At 32.5% G+C, this 15385-nt stretch overlaps 1 protein-coding gene across 44 annotated transcripts in view; it reads left to right on the top strand.

Annotated features, from left to right (window-relative positions):
* Positions 1–5556: 5556 nt before the first annotated feature.
* The window catches only part of LOC139517071 (TOG array regulator of axonemal microtubules protein 1-like), a 61830-nt gene continuing 52001 nt past the window's right edge, over positions 5557–15385 (top strand). For 37 of the 44 annotated variants that reach the window (XM_071307728.1, XM_071307739.1, XM_071307722.1 and 34 more), the window contains exon 1: positions 5590–7723. In XM_071307728.1, coding sequence (XP_071163829.1) covers positions 5813–7723 — 1911 coding nt within the window. In that variant the 5' untranslated portion in view covers positions 5590–5812. Of the gene's footprint in view, positions 7724–15385 lie in introns of all 44 variants that reach the window. The other 7 variants (XM_071307733.1, XM_071307723.1, XM_071307703.1 and 4 more) reach the window with 4 other exon arrangements.

The raw sequence follows: 15385 nt of genomic DNA, 5'->3' as shown, positions 1-15385 counted from the left end.
TGATATACTGTTCCCAGATAAAGCTTGCCAAATAATTGACACAGATTAAACTATAATGTTTTCAGAGCATTCATATTTTTTTGGGGGTAAAGATTGCATTACATGCATTCAAAATCCTATGTTACTGACTTGATATCTAAATCTTCAAATGCTTATCACTACCTTTTTGATACACAAAAAAAATAGTGCAACGATCATAACATTCTTTACATCCTATCCAGCAATTTATCAATGCAATCAATGCTCAGATATTTAAGTCACAATACGATGTTACACTTGTTTAGAAAATTACATTACTTTTGCAAGATGCAGGAATCTAATATCTATTCTAAAAATATAATTGATGTCATTGTTAAAGTCGTCTTTAAAAATCGGAGCTATCTCCCATTGTCCATAATTTTAGTTGAAAACGCTTTAACGATAACAGTAACAGTACAATGTAATATTTAACAACTTACAACTGATAGATTAACGCAATCTTTACCCTTCTTTGCTTACGAGCACTTTGCTTTATCATAAGGTTTTTATCTCAGGAGGTTCTCATATAATACTGCAAAGTAAGGATTTGTATACAAATCCTTGTGCAAAGTAAACAAATATGCTGTTTATAGTTTAATATGAAATTGAAGAGGTTTACATTTTATGCACTTGTTGTGAGTTTGGAAGTTAATGTCCGTCTCAGAAACTACATTCTATAGAACTTTTAACTTCATTAAACCAACACAGAATGGCAGGTTTAAGTACTATAATAAATTCGTATCAATTAGAATTTCAAGTTTGGTGTTTTCTTTGTCATCTATATTCTATAAAATAAAATTTCTTCAAATGTATATCTACTATTCAGAGATTAATTATTTTAAAAGGATTTCTTATTTGCAAAATAAATCTGTTCTTCGTGCGTTTATCTGATTTAACGTATCAGGGTTTTTTTTTTGCGTATGTAGTAATTCAATTGTATGGTTTATTAAGTACATAATCAATATTTAAATGACTTGACCAATGAAATGCCTCCTGCTGGGTCTTAAATTTGTTTGCAATACTCTATTGATACCCATTTACAATTTTGATAATTTTATCTTGTTTACTATCTATTTTACAGTCGTAATTTACTCCAAAATGTAATAACAGGAATTTGAAATTAGATTTTTAAATTTTTGTTTGTTGTCTGAAGTTTCCTTCCTGGTTTGGTGTGCTATCTGATACAAACACTAACACAAGCAAGTTAATGTCCGGTAAACAGTTTTGATAATACACCTCGTGACCTAACCTTTCTCGAACTTATTGGATTTTGTCATGCTTGTATTGAATTAGGAAACTACTTGATTTAGAAACAAAGACATAAATTTACGTCATATTGGGTTTTAGTATAGGTCCATTCACATCAAAAAGGGGTTGGGGGTTTAAGGGGGAGAAGGGGTGGGATGAAGGGAAAGCAACTCGGACAACAGAGAGGATATTTAAGTACCTGTCTTTGTAAAAATCATGCAGAAGGTGATTCATGACATGTCACAGAAGTAATTTTTTTTGCCCTATATCATAAGAACTTTGGTAGATGAGTAAAATTCTGTCTTTATTTTCCCTGTATTATGCCCGTTGCCATGGTAACCATCAAATCAACAAATTGGCAAAGAATCGCATCATATGGGAAAGTGTCTGTCAATATCTTGATGGATTATACCAGAATCTCTTATTACATCAGCAGTATGTTATGATAACGCCGGTCTCAAATCAAATTCGAACTTAGATGGTCTCAACTGTTGGATACAAGATACAAATTGTCACAAATTAGGTTGCAGTCATTTAATCCAATCTGTTAAACTTCTATCTGCACAACCACATGGACATGATTAAGATCTATTAAGAATTGTGTGAAAACATACATTATCCACAGTATATTTATAAATGGAGATCGTTTATTTATCTGAAGAATCATAATTTGGTGACTACAACCGCACTGGTATATGAAACATTTAAAAAAAAACTCCAACAAAGGGTTCAATTAACTGCCCTTATCATAAAAGGAGTAAAAACCCTGATACAATTGGTAAAAGTTTTCACCTGTATTCACTCAGAGCACCGGCCTTGAAATTGTGAAGTTTATGGAGTGTGTTTTTTTTTATAAAATATTGCAGATTACTTATTCTTTGATTAACTTCAGCTGTTTACATTGAAGATTTCTGGAACCAGAAATGAATTGTGTTCAGAAAACAAGGCACGTATATACAGAACATGGCCATACGTATTCCTTCGTCACTCGCATTTTTTCACAATATTTTCTACATAAAACTACTTATTTCCCAAAACAAATTGTGGAGTCATCATTGCCTGGTCGGATTTTATCAACTAGGTACCATTGTCATAGTAAATTTAATTGGTTATACTTTTAGAGAGTTTTCATTTTCTGATGATCATGATAAACACAAATATTTTAGAAATTTGCGATACGTTTTGAACCGAATTGAATGGTAAAAAAGTGTCAACCCTGTTCATATCAAGAAAAAACAAAGGCACTTGACGACAAAACTATGACAAAATAAACAAATACGACAGTTCTGTGTCGTTTAACGTCTGGTATGGAAAAAAAATCCAACCGTAAATAATTGAAAATTCTTTAATGTGTTTTATATGAAATGTATAGCAAAAAGAAAAGAAAGTGACAAATACTTTTGGTCATGCACTGGAAGCAGCAACCAATGCAACTACACAATAGAACAAAAAGTAAGACATTTAGATGTCGATATTTTCTCAGTGTACGATTAGGGCAGTTCGAATTTCATTGCATGTCTTCATTGTAATTCACCAAGTGAAACAAACTGGCAGCGAATTATTTACACGAGTTACAGCATATGATAAGAATAAGAGCATTTTTACAGTTCTGCAAACGCGTTTGTTTGACCTCATATGAATGTTTCATGCAGGATCCAATACTAAGACCATGCATATACACTAAAATTGCCTTGAAACCTATGGTATGTTAATTTAACTCACGCCGATGGGTGGGGGCTTGGAATACCGTAGGTCCGTCGAAATTCACAAACTAGAATTCACAATAACAATGAGGAATATATGATGATTTGACAGGTTCGTATCAATTCATTTTCTATTTTTCAATCCTTTTTTTGCAAATCCTGGGGGCCGTTGCTAACTTAGACGTGGTCTATGTCTCGTAGTTCGTTCAGTAGTATATAAATTATAGATATCACACTAACGTGTTTGAATTACGATAAGGAACTCAAAAGACTCGCACTGACCTGTCTTTCGGTTTATTATGAGGTCAAGTTTTATTAAATGGAGATGTCACTATACATATCTCTCTCCACGATATGATAACAATGACTGAAACGGTCAGTTTGAACAAAGGTATAAATCTGCCAAATCATTTATTTTTATATCCTGTATTCATTCATGATTCATGATGTTCGAATTTAAAGAGAGTTCGTTTTAACCTGAATATCTCCTATCTCTTCCTGGGTTAATTCGAGACAACTATTCTTGAGTTGTATTGTTAACCTATGTTCAAATCTCATAAAGCGATTATTACTAGATACAAATCAAGTTAAAAAATATTCGCATGAACTCTAAAAGCAGTGAAAAACTGCACATACCATTCTTGCGAACTTTTTCAATTATCTTGTGTGGGTTTATGGAAGCAGAAATTAGTCACAATATCTTATTTTGTTTTTACCCTCTTTTCTTAATTGTGTGACCGTAACAATAACTCAATATAAACTTTATTGCCAAAAGTAAAACCCTGACATGTTAAAATGCAAACATAATATACACAAGTCACAAGAAATATACTTAAACAAAAAATGCGCTACAGGAAATCCTTAACAATCCTGGGTCTGTTTGTGTTTCTTTGGAATATTTCAACAAAAAGTAAGGAAACAACTCATCCAAAACATTTATTACAAACAATGTTATATATTGTTAATTAACGGTCTGTCGAATTCTCCACTTTACCTACATTTATGCTATAGCTATCAGCAATAAAAATCGGGGTTTAGTGTTTTAGTGGAACTAGCTTATTTAGCTATAATTTAGGGCAGTTATATGAGTTGAAGTGCCTGTATTTTCATTTTGACATATAGCGGGTTTTTTTTGTTCATGTATTGTTTTATCGACAGTATTGCAATCTTAGCCCTACTTCGGTAAAAAGTACTCATAAAGACTTGCAAATTCATCTCAAACAGTCACTATAAAGACACAATCTGTTTAAATAACCACCCAGTTAATTGTATTAAGCATGCAGATCATCGGTACAATGGTATAAATCACTTGCGGACATCTTATACGTTCAGGTATTTCACAACTCCATCTTTTATGGTAATATTCTATAATCAAGCACAACAATGTCGTCGCCATTCACCTCAAAAGCTAACTAATATTCATCATGAGGAAATAGTTACGACAGTGTTGCCAAGTCAATTAAAGATGTCTTTTTTTTTTAATTAATGTTGATTCACTTATAAGCTCTTTGCACAGTTAATATACGCACATTTATTCTAAAACCATGCAGTTGGAAATATGGGAATGGCTGAAATCTCACAAAACACGCCCCCTCCCGTTTTTTTTTTTTGCGTCTGTCACTTTTAATAACATAGTAGAATTGAATGATATACAAATGCATGAACATTATATATATACATGTAACTGTAATATACAAGAATTAATATAATATATAACAATAAACCAGAGTATACTGATTTGTATTACTCTAATATACAAGTCATTATGGTGAGGCTGAATTTCCTGTTATTTAATCATCATCCACGCACGTGGCTCAGAAAACAAATATATCTGTACATTAACCTTAGTTTTTTTGGTATAGAGATGTAATTTGTTTTCTGTGACAAGTGCCGTTTGGCCCATCCACAAGAACTTGCTGTCATCCGATGTTCAGCACTTCAGTACTTTGATTTTTATCGAATCAGTCAATCAAATGATTTACCTTTGTTTCACTTTCAATGTTGACATTCCTTTTCTTTAAATAACCGATAACGTACAATTCATGCATGCTTTATCCATCTCTAGCTGAGGAGTTAAACTGAAGTTCACATGAATACGGATTCAATGAGGTCGAATGATTACTGGCTTGCAAGTGAATAATTCATCAATGTTTCTTAGCTTAATTTGACAAAATTGAAGCACTGGCTGCTAAAATCGAATTATTATTTCACTTTTATTACAAAAATCTCATACTTTAGATTATATACAGAACAGAACATATTTTATTTCCAATTAAGGGCCGACAAGGGGCATACAGAGCATACATGAATAAAGCAAAAGAATATTGATTTGCATAGATACATAGATAATATATAATCAGTTAACAAATGACAAATAAGGCGGCCACTATTTAAGTGATATTTTAAGATTTGAATGCATAAAGGAGAAATTCTTCATGAAATTTTCCCTAAACTGTTGGAGTATCGTGCTAAGTATGATCAGCAAGGACGTTACTGTTACGTACAGAAGTTAGTTATAAATACGTCCTTGGTATCAGGTAACAACTCTTTGCAATAAATCTCATACACAAATTCGCAATATATATTTACCAAGCATCCGGGGAATGGTCACGTGACCTCCATAGTTTGTGTTGTTGTCAGAGAATCCGCCATCTTGACAGGTAAATCGTGAATTGAAGTGAAAAAACAATGTGCAACTGCAAAATAAAACTCGACAACCATGTTTTGGAATAATATTCAAATCCTTTATCAACAAGACTCTCTGCCTTCGTGATTGCAGGTGTCAAAAACTCTGAAAAAGACACAAAATCAAACTTTACAGTCGTAGTTCAGGTGATTTTTAGATGGCTGGCAAGGTAGCCAACAAGTTGCATGTAACAAAGTTTTCAAGTCTCGAATATAACAATGCCCCATACCTAGATACAAACCAATCGAGGGTTTGGAATATGGAAGAAGATGAAGTTCTCGACCAACTTAATGACGAGAGCTTCAACAATCGAGTTGAAATACTCGAACAATTGCTTATCAAGGTTAGACGAAGTGGTGGAAAACTGCCATATCGTGATCCAAAGGCCATATTCAATGGTCTAGCTCAGGCTCTTAAAGATTCGAACTGGGATGTTCGCCTGAAATGCATACAATTAATAAATGAAGTCATTCCCCAATTTGGGGATGATTTAGACCCATGCATGACAGTTGTTTTAGGCAAGCTTATTCCAAATATTGGAGAGAGCAAAATAACTGTTAGAAGAGCAGTTATTCAAACCTTGCATGTGTATATGAAACATACTCGTAGAGTGCAAGGGCTATTGAAAGCTATTGTTCAATATGGCTTAGATAATAATGATGCACGTGTTGAAAAAGAAACAATAATTGCATTACCGATGCTTTTCACACCAGAGTTTGGACGGGAAAACTTTTTTGACATAACTCAATCTTTGGCAAGGAAATTACTGAACAGTTCTCTAGAAGACAGTATTCGTGAAAACGTTCTCACTACTATGGAGAAAATACGTAATTTAGTAGGTGAGAGGGAGTTTACCTCTTACATTCAGAAACTTGCAGTGCCACTTCGACGGTATTACTGTCAGCTAACAAACAGTGACATAGACTTGCAAGATGGTTATAACTCAGGATCAACCACACCCAGAAATTCAAAACCATTCTCCAAGTCAACAGTTACACAAATGCCAAACAGCAGTCGTGCCCAGTATGTTGAGTCGTATGAATTTGGAATAGTTCCTAGTCATGTAATGAATCAAATAAATGACCAAGAGAATTTCAAATTGCGTGCTCAAGGAGTTGAGGAAATGAAGCGAATTGTTGGAGAATTGCAACATCAAGAGATTACAGGAAACCTTCTGCCCCACATGATGCCTTTCATTAGTTTCCTTAATAATTTGCTAGATGACAATTATTTCAAAACCACTACAGTAACATTAGAAATTCTAGAAATTTTAGTGGAGAAATTAGGCCAGAATGTTAAGCAATTTTTGAAACCTTTATCTTCAACCTTGGCGAAAAGAATGGGGGACAATAAAATAGTTGTGCGTCAGGCTGTGATGAAGGTAGCCATAAAAATGATGCAGAGTTATCAAGCAAAGCCTGTCTTATCTGTGATACTGGAAAATAATTTGACTCATAAAAACTCTCGTGTGCGACAAGAAACTATTAATATATTGATTGCAGCATTGCTTACATTCCCAAGTTATGACTTTGATCTCCCAAAAATTTGTAAAACTATTGCACCATTATTAACAGACAGTAAAAGACAGGTGCGTCAGGCTGTTTTAGAATGTTTTGCTGTGATAGCCCAAGCTATGGGACAGGGAAGGATGCAACCATTAGTACATGCTGTTGACACAGTTGAATTAATGAATGAAGGAGAAGGTGTCATGGCTGCTGTTCAGGCACGATTAGCAAGACGACAACTACCAAGATTGAACTCCGATCGGTTAGTGGAGTATGCCACACCCATGCCAAGTTCAGCTTCATCAAGGAGCCAGTATGTTCATGGTGCTGACATTGAATGGATAATGGCAGTTGGTGGGTCAGGTTCTTCAGCCAGACAGTATTCTAGATCAGACACCATGGAACTAGAGTCTGTGTCTTCATCTGCCAGGTCAACCCCTAATGTCATACCAAGTGAGAGTTTGACTCCAACAAACAGGACTAGATTTTTAAGTGCTGGTCGAGGTCGTAGTAAACTTCCATGGGAAGAGGACCAAGAGGAAAGGGGAAAATCTATGACACAGGTAAAAATCATTTGTTAAGTCTGACCCCAGTTATATTTCAGATATAAAACAGTTCATTTTGTAGCTTGAGTGTACAATCAATTAGAATTCAGAATCTAAATTTGTAAATACATGTCTTTAAATTGATATTTTATAGCTTGTCTTTCTATGTTCTGATGTAACACTATTGTTTCAGATAAGGGTGAAGATTGGTACAAATTTAAATGTTTAAACCTATAGCTATTGCCTTTGTTAGAAGGAATTAAATATTTTAGATTTTGTGACATTCTTTCTCGCAATCCCATCCATGACCAGTACTTATTAACTTACTCCAGAGTGTACAAAAAATGTACATTACATCAAAACATTCAGATTTTCAGCAAAATATAAAGGTAACTACGGTTACTTCTTAGTAGTAACAGGTTAAATTTAAAACGTTACATGTACATGTACTCATATGTATATATGCCTTTTCAAATCTCTTGTAAATTTTTTATGTGTCCCGTGTACTGATTCAGCTATAACCAAACTCCTTATTCTGACGATAATACATTTTAACTACAGATGAGTGAACGTCTCAGCTGACCGAAGAGTAATGGTCCCAAAAAGAAAAATATACTTTCCACATGCATTAGTTAAACATGTTAAATGTATATATTTATTTCTATGGAAATGCATTGTTTCAATTTATTGATTCATGTTGCTCAAATTTGTTAAATTTATATTTCTTTTTAATGAGAAACAATGAATTTCATCAACAAAATAGTATTCCCGAGTGAATAGTTATGGCAGATTTTACAGTATTGTGTTCTGTCTCCTACTTTCATGTTGCTAACGTGACGGAGACAAAAATGAGTAACGTTAGCGACATTTGGACATGTCACATGAGCAACAACATCTTTAAAAGTTAAAATGTATGCACACAGTGATGTTTAATATATGCCTGGAGTAATAAAATTGTACAGTCTGGTTTAGAATTTCTAAATATACAGAATGTCATTTGCAGGTGTACTTTATATCAAATGAATACACAAGAAACCAATTCGTAATAGTAACATTAGCAACATCTACTATCATGACATTACGTTTTGTTGCGAAAGTCTTTTTGATGGACGGAATACATTTAAGGTCTTCTTGTAACGATATTACATACAACTAACCTTCTTTGCTTCCCCATCATGTGAAGGAACTAACTCCGAATCTACTTCTGCAAAGGGCGATATTGTAACTCCTATACAGGAGAGTTACAGATCTAAATATATGTTGCTCACGTGACACTGATTTGGACGGAAACGTCGAGCAGTAACGTTCGCAAAAAATAAAACAGCCAATGATATTGATTCCTCAAGTCCTTTGACCCCTTTACGTCATCCAAATGTAATATGATTGCTATTTTCAATTATTTATAAAACCCGGGATAAAAATAACTACAATGGGCTGTCTGAGAACCAACAAGAAAATTGCGATCGTGACATACCACAATGGACGGAAAAGACGTGACGTTAGCAACAATATTATTAAATTACCTTTTTTAGCCTTTACCAATACAAATCTGCCTTAAAGTTATGATTAAAACACAAAAGAAGACTTTTTATTTAAATATAAGTCCATGTTATTAGGCTCCACTTATAAATAATACTTCAAAATTCCACTCCAAATAAGCTGGATGTCAGTAAAGTAGGTCATGATGTCTATTCCATGTCCAATATTTTGAAATTGTAAACCCTCTAATTCTAACAAAAAACACAAACACAGAGTAATTTTTATTTTTATTTACTCAGAAAGACACATTTTATTCAACAACATAATGCATTACTCCATTACACAGTCTGTTTCACAGTTTCAGCAATTGCTTTTTTGATGGATACAAAAAAACAATATTTCCTTCTTATTGTAAAATCTGCCTTATTCACTTATTGATAAAAGATAGTTTCTTCTCACTTTTGCTAAAAAAAGATCTTTAAGCAAATTATAGTGTTTGATGTTAATTAGTTAGTAGTTTTTGACAGAGACATAATACAATGTCTCTGTTACTGAAATTTAGAAAAAATGTAATTTATTGTGAACATAACTTTAAATGAGCATTTAAGACCTAAACTGAGACAACTTTTACTTTAATTGTATTCTCGAGTATGATTGGAACAATATAAAAAATAAGTGAGCATACATTTGTACACTTTCGCTTAAGTATCACCATGACTCGCTATCAGTTTCAAAATAACTTCTCCCTATGATTCTGAAGTAGTGTAAGTCCTGCCAGGGTCTGATTGATTTCCAGTTTTGATTCAAAATGGTTCAACCATATTCAACATTCCAGTAAAAGCAATGTTGGATGACATTTTTTTTTGTAATTGGTCAACAAATTTATTTTACATTTTATTTTTAGTCAAATACAAGGTAATACATAAATTACAATTCCTTTTAATAAAGTTTTGTATTATATGTATTTGCTATTTGGATGTCAGAAATATACATTCTATTTAAAAACAATAACTCCTTAAAATTCATAGGGTCCAAGGAAATCTTAGGCAAAAATTTCTCCCCTGCAGGCCCTGCTAGGATTTCAAAATGCCAAAATGTTTTTTTTAGAGGGCATAGCTCCTTTTCATGCTTTTCAAAAGTTATCTTTTATGTACATGTATTATAACATACATGCAGTTCCTCATATTTTCTAAGCCGAACAATATTACCATCTTCATTAGACACTAATCCACCAGGAAAGGAGCACAAATGTAAGCTTTGATGGTATCTTTTGACTCTATGCATATCAAATGTACATTGAATAAAGTCTGAATATTTTTTATAATGTGCTTTAATTTAAAAACAGTAAACATAAATTCATGGGCTTTTAGTTCGAGGTGATCACATGTAATAAAAAAAAAAGGGATAGTCGTTTTTTAGTAGGTTATTCCTTGTGGCAAATTAAAAACACCTTTGTTCGCATACTGTTAAACCTGGGAAAAAGTATAATAACATATTAATACCCAATAAAAATCAGTACTCAAACCAGAACATTTTTCTCACTGGCTGATGTCTGATAGTAAAACTTTGTTTGATATTGCTAAATGATTCTTCAGTCTTTGTTTTTAACAACAAAATTAAAAATATTTGAGTAGTGATTCATTGTACTTGTCTATCTTTTGTCCAGGTAATTTTTAAACTTAAGAAATAATGTCTATACTTGATGATTTTATCATGTTTAAGGACAGAAGCGTGTTGACTACTAGAACTATAAATGAATTTAGATCACTGTTAATAATATATCAATGTAGTTTTAAATAGGACTCACATTTTGGAGTATAAAATGTATCTGAATCCAATTGCTCAGTGTTTATTGATACATGATCAGTTTAAGTCCTCTCCATTGAAGTTTGACCATATACAGCCAGTGTTCTCCCCAGGCCGTTTTTGCGTCGCGGTACCACGATGCTAACATTTCTTCCCGCGACGCTGTAATAATTTCCGCAACGCTATAATTATTTTGAGGATGTTATTTTTCTCGTTTCTATATGGCAAAGTTACATGTATGTCCTAAATTTTGATCCTTCATCTAAGTACCACTTATGATCATAAAAAATATATCACCTTTAATCCCTTCAAGTCGGACAATAGACAATTAAGAGTGATCAAATAGGTGTTAATTGCAATTGCCCTTTGGGGGATAACTGTTTGGATAGGAATACCCCAAACTGTCACTTGTATGATTAATACCACGTGGTCTGCAATTATTACAGTAGTATTACTTTCTTTTTCTTTCTATCACTTTTTGTTAATCGAGAGTGAATAGTTTGATTATAAGCTAAACAATTTTTGGTCTTTCTTGAGAAAGTGATCATAATTGGCTTTAGTTTATGTTTCATCCATTAAAAATGCCATATTCATTCTCTTGTCAAACATTGTTTATTTTTCGTATTTTTCATTGCTTTCGGCGGCCATTTAATAATTTAGTGTAAACTGCTGGTTGGAACTGGACCAGATATGACAAAAATCCGTATTTTACCATAATAACTACATTTGCACAAATGGCACAGTAGACAGAAAATAATGATACCTAAAGAGAAAACTAAGTATTAACAGACTTTTTGTTGATAACTTTGTTATGAATATATATCATTTTGATAAAAAGAAACAACTGGGACTGATACATTGAATACCATGAACCAATATATTTCATAGACATGATAAAGATTTTTTTTCAACTGGGTAGGTAGGTAACTGGAACCACACATATATTTTTATTTGGCCCCAGAGGAAAAAATAATTCTCGAACTATAAATGATTATATAGAAAACAAAAACTGAGAATACTGTAAATCATGGTTATGTTTAATTGTATTCTCAGTCATGAATTCAACAATATTGACCCAAAGAATAGGGTTGAAAAGAATATTTTATTCACCAAATAAGGACATATAGCATACAAAAAATATAATACATTTTGTAATAAACAATTATTTCTTGTTGGGAAAGGAGAGGAAATGCAGCCACTTGTACAGATAAACGACAGAATTACCATACAAGCATTTATAGTCAACACAACCAGAAAGAGTTCCCATCGTTGGACGGGAAATATGAAGGCTTCCAAGAATGAACAAGTGACATGTCTAACTCTGAACAGTTTGAAAACAGACTATCGACATCGACCGCTTGTTCTTGATATTTGAAACTGCATGCATATATACGTATACGTTTATGATAGTGATGAGTTCTTGCGTCTGACAAAAACTAAATTCCTTCATGATTAAATCTTTCCATACGTTTATATTGGTTTGGAAGGTGATTACTCAAAATCGTTATTTGAAAATCCAGTTTGTGAGATGTAGATTCATTTCAATACAGAAATTTCGTCTATATATTAAGTTTCACAAGTGTATAACACGGAGAAGCTCTGAAGGTAAATTACTCCCATTTTGTTTGGGTGTGAACCATCGATGTTTACAGCAATATCAAAGAATAAGATGATGATGGTAGAAAGAACTCTGGGCGTCATGTGGCAAATATTACATGCATATCGGACCATGAGTTGTCAATCTGTATGAAAAGCTTTCCAATACAACCATATTATTGAGAAGGAATGTTTACATGCTATACTCTCGTACTAGTATTACAGGGTTCTTGTGGCGTTCACCTTAGACACACATCTTTTTAACGATGTTAAAAAAAAAGACAGAACCAATTAATGTCATATTTCCCTATTTTTTAAATATAACAAAGTCTTTTATCTGACAAAAATACCCATAACTAAAAGTCTTTTATCTGACAAAAATACCCCTATTTAGCGGACAAGTAATTTATTCTTTTTTCTGTTATTGAATACCAAGAAAGAAAATAAATCCCAAAATTAATTTGAAACTTTGATACTCAATAGTTTCCCAGCAAAATATTCACATCTCTTGGGGATAATCAGTGTTCATCCAGTGGCATATATAACAATTGTGATGACGAATTCCTTCCTTTGTTCGTTCAATGTACATGTATACATGTATATATTTTAAATTGCGCTATAGTTCTGTAACTTTCTACCCAGTCGTATAAACGAATCGTCGACAAGTGCGTACATTTTTTCCTTCACTATTGACAATGAGTATATATTACATTTTCCCAAATTCACCCTTGGAAAAAATATTTAAATAGAGTTTAATTTCATCAAATCTTATTTTTTGGGTATTATTTATATTTTTATGAATAATATTCTTTACACCAGAAATGTTATTTATAAACAAGCGTATGAGTTTAGTAATGACAAGTAAGACAGAGTTGTATATTATACATCTGATAGTTCAAAATGGAAAGTTATAAGTTATCGGCCGTGTACACTGATCAATACCTGCAGAAGTGAAACGATGCATGAACTTGCAAGCCTGACAAAAAATTGCTTGAATACCAGGACGTGTCACCTCACACCCCTCACAATACCTTTGGAAGTAATACCTTTAGCCATGCTGGTGATCAGATGAGGGAAGATCAGAATTTATTTGAAAAAAGTTGAATTATGAACAAATTAGATTTTCGAAAACAATTTTCACGGAACACTTATTTATGATTTCAACTTTGACTTTTTACCTAATTCAAATATCAACAGTTTAAAAACACAGACCATGGTAATTTAAAAAAATAAGAATATTTTCCGTATCAAGTTAGTTAGTCGGATAAAACAACCGTACGATTGTCAAGATATCGACACGCAATTACGACTACATCGGTTACTGTAGTTTTGTTCCTTTGTGGTTTATAGACATATCGTTGTTATTAATCGGGAAAGAAGACAAAATGGCCGAAAGCAGAGAATTGATACTCTAAATTTAAAATCGATGGTGATCGCTTATCTAGCGGAATAAAACTTTAATATCTATGAATTTGTGCATTTTTAAACAGAATGAACATAATCATGATAATATCAATTTTTGATTTTTTTGCGAAGTTTCCCTTTAAGTAAAAAAGTGATTTAGACCCGAAGATACATACTGTCATACATGTACATATGTATACACCATGTACAATGTAAACAGGACATATAGTTTAAAAAAATAATTGAAATTCCTGTGTTTTTAGTGCATCATGCATTAAGAAAAATCAAATAAAATAGATTTAAATTTTAAAATCACTTATTCAATGAAAAAATCTTTACTGTGAAGTATCGCAAAACAAATAAACTACAACAGTAAATTCTTGCCAGCCCATCAAATATTGTCACATAAATTTTCTTTTGACAAAAGGTATTAAAATTGTATGTAGACATATTCATGTTTGTTCACAATGTGTGTTGTGCAAACTTTAGATTTTTCTTGTCATAAGAAAAGAATATACTTAATGCATAAAACTGTTTGTGTACATTCATATTGTATGTGTAGATTAAATTTGTCCTTGAGTTCATACATATATACATACTTTCAGTGGTAACTGTTACTTTACATCAATGTGCTAGCCTTTTCCATATTTAAATGCATGTATCTTGAATATAGTCTTAAAATTTGTTTATATTGGTACTGCAGTGTGCAACAGTTTTTTTATACATCTACTGATAAATGCAATTTTTTTCTTTTGTCACTTTGGTTAAATTTGTATTCTAAACTTTTTTAGAGAAAGGCCAGGGGATTAAAGTTTCAGAGAGCAGTCTTTAACTTTAGATATAAAATAAATGCTTCTTTCCAATACTGTTTGGTTTTAAATACATGACAATGTGGCCAATAAAATACTTAGAAGGCCTTGCCCTTCACTTAAAAACCTGCACTATCACACTGTCATGACTGAGGAATATCTATCACAGAAAATGTTTACATATACACACAACCTTCAGTCTGTTATGGTGGAGGATTTAAAAAATACTCTAACAATTATCATTAAAGGTTAATACCAAAGTACATTCATTAAAAATAATTTAAATTTGTAATCGTTTTAGGAACTATTAATACATTGTTGGATTAATGCCCAGAATGGTATTATAATCACCCAGAAAATATCTTTATTAAACAGCTAACTCAAATTAGTACTATGGATTCATTTATTTTTGTGGATACCAATTTTCATGGATTGAGGAAAACTTACATGTTTGTGGATATTCAATTTCGTGGTTTTTCCAAATTATGCTAACGAGCCTATGAAAATTTTTGTATTTGTTGAACATTTAATCTCTTCGTGGTTCACCTGTTCCCACGAAATCCATGAAAATTGGTAGCCAACAAAT

Source organism: Mytilus edulis, chromosome 3, assembly GCF_963676685.1.
Source record: "Mytilus edulis chromosome 3, xbMytEdul2.2, whole genome shotgun sequence".
Lineage (NCBI taxonomy): Eukaryota > Metazoa > Mollusca > Bivalvia > Mytilida > Mytilidae > Mytilus > Mytilus edulis.
Note: the sequence above shows the minus strand (reverse complement) of the source record. Positions and strands in the feature narration are given on the sequence as shown.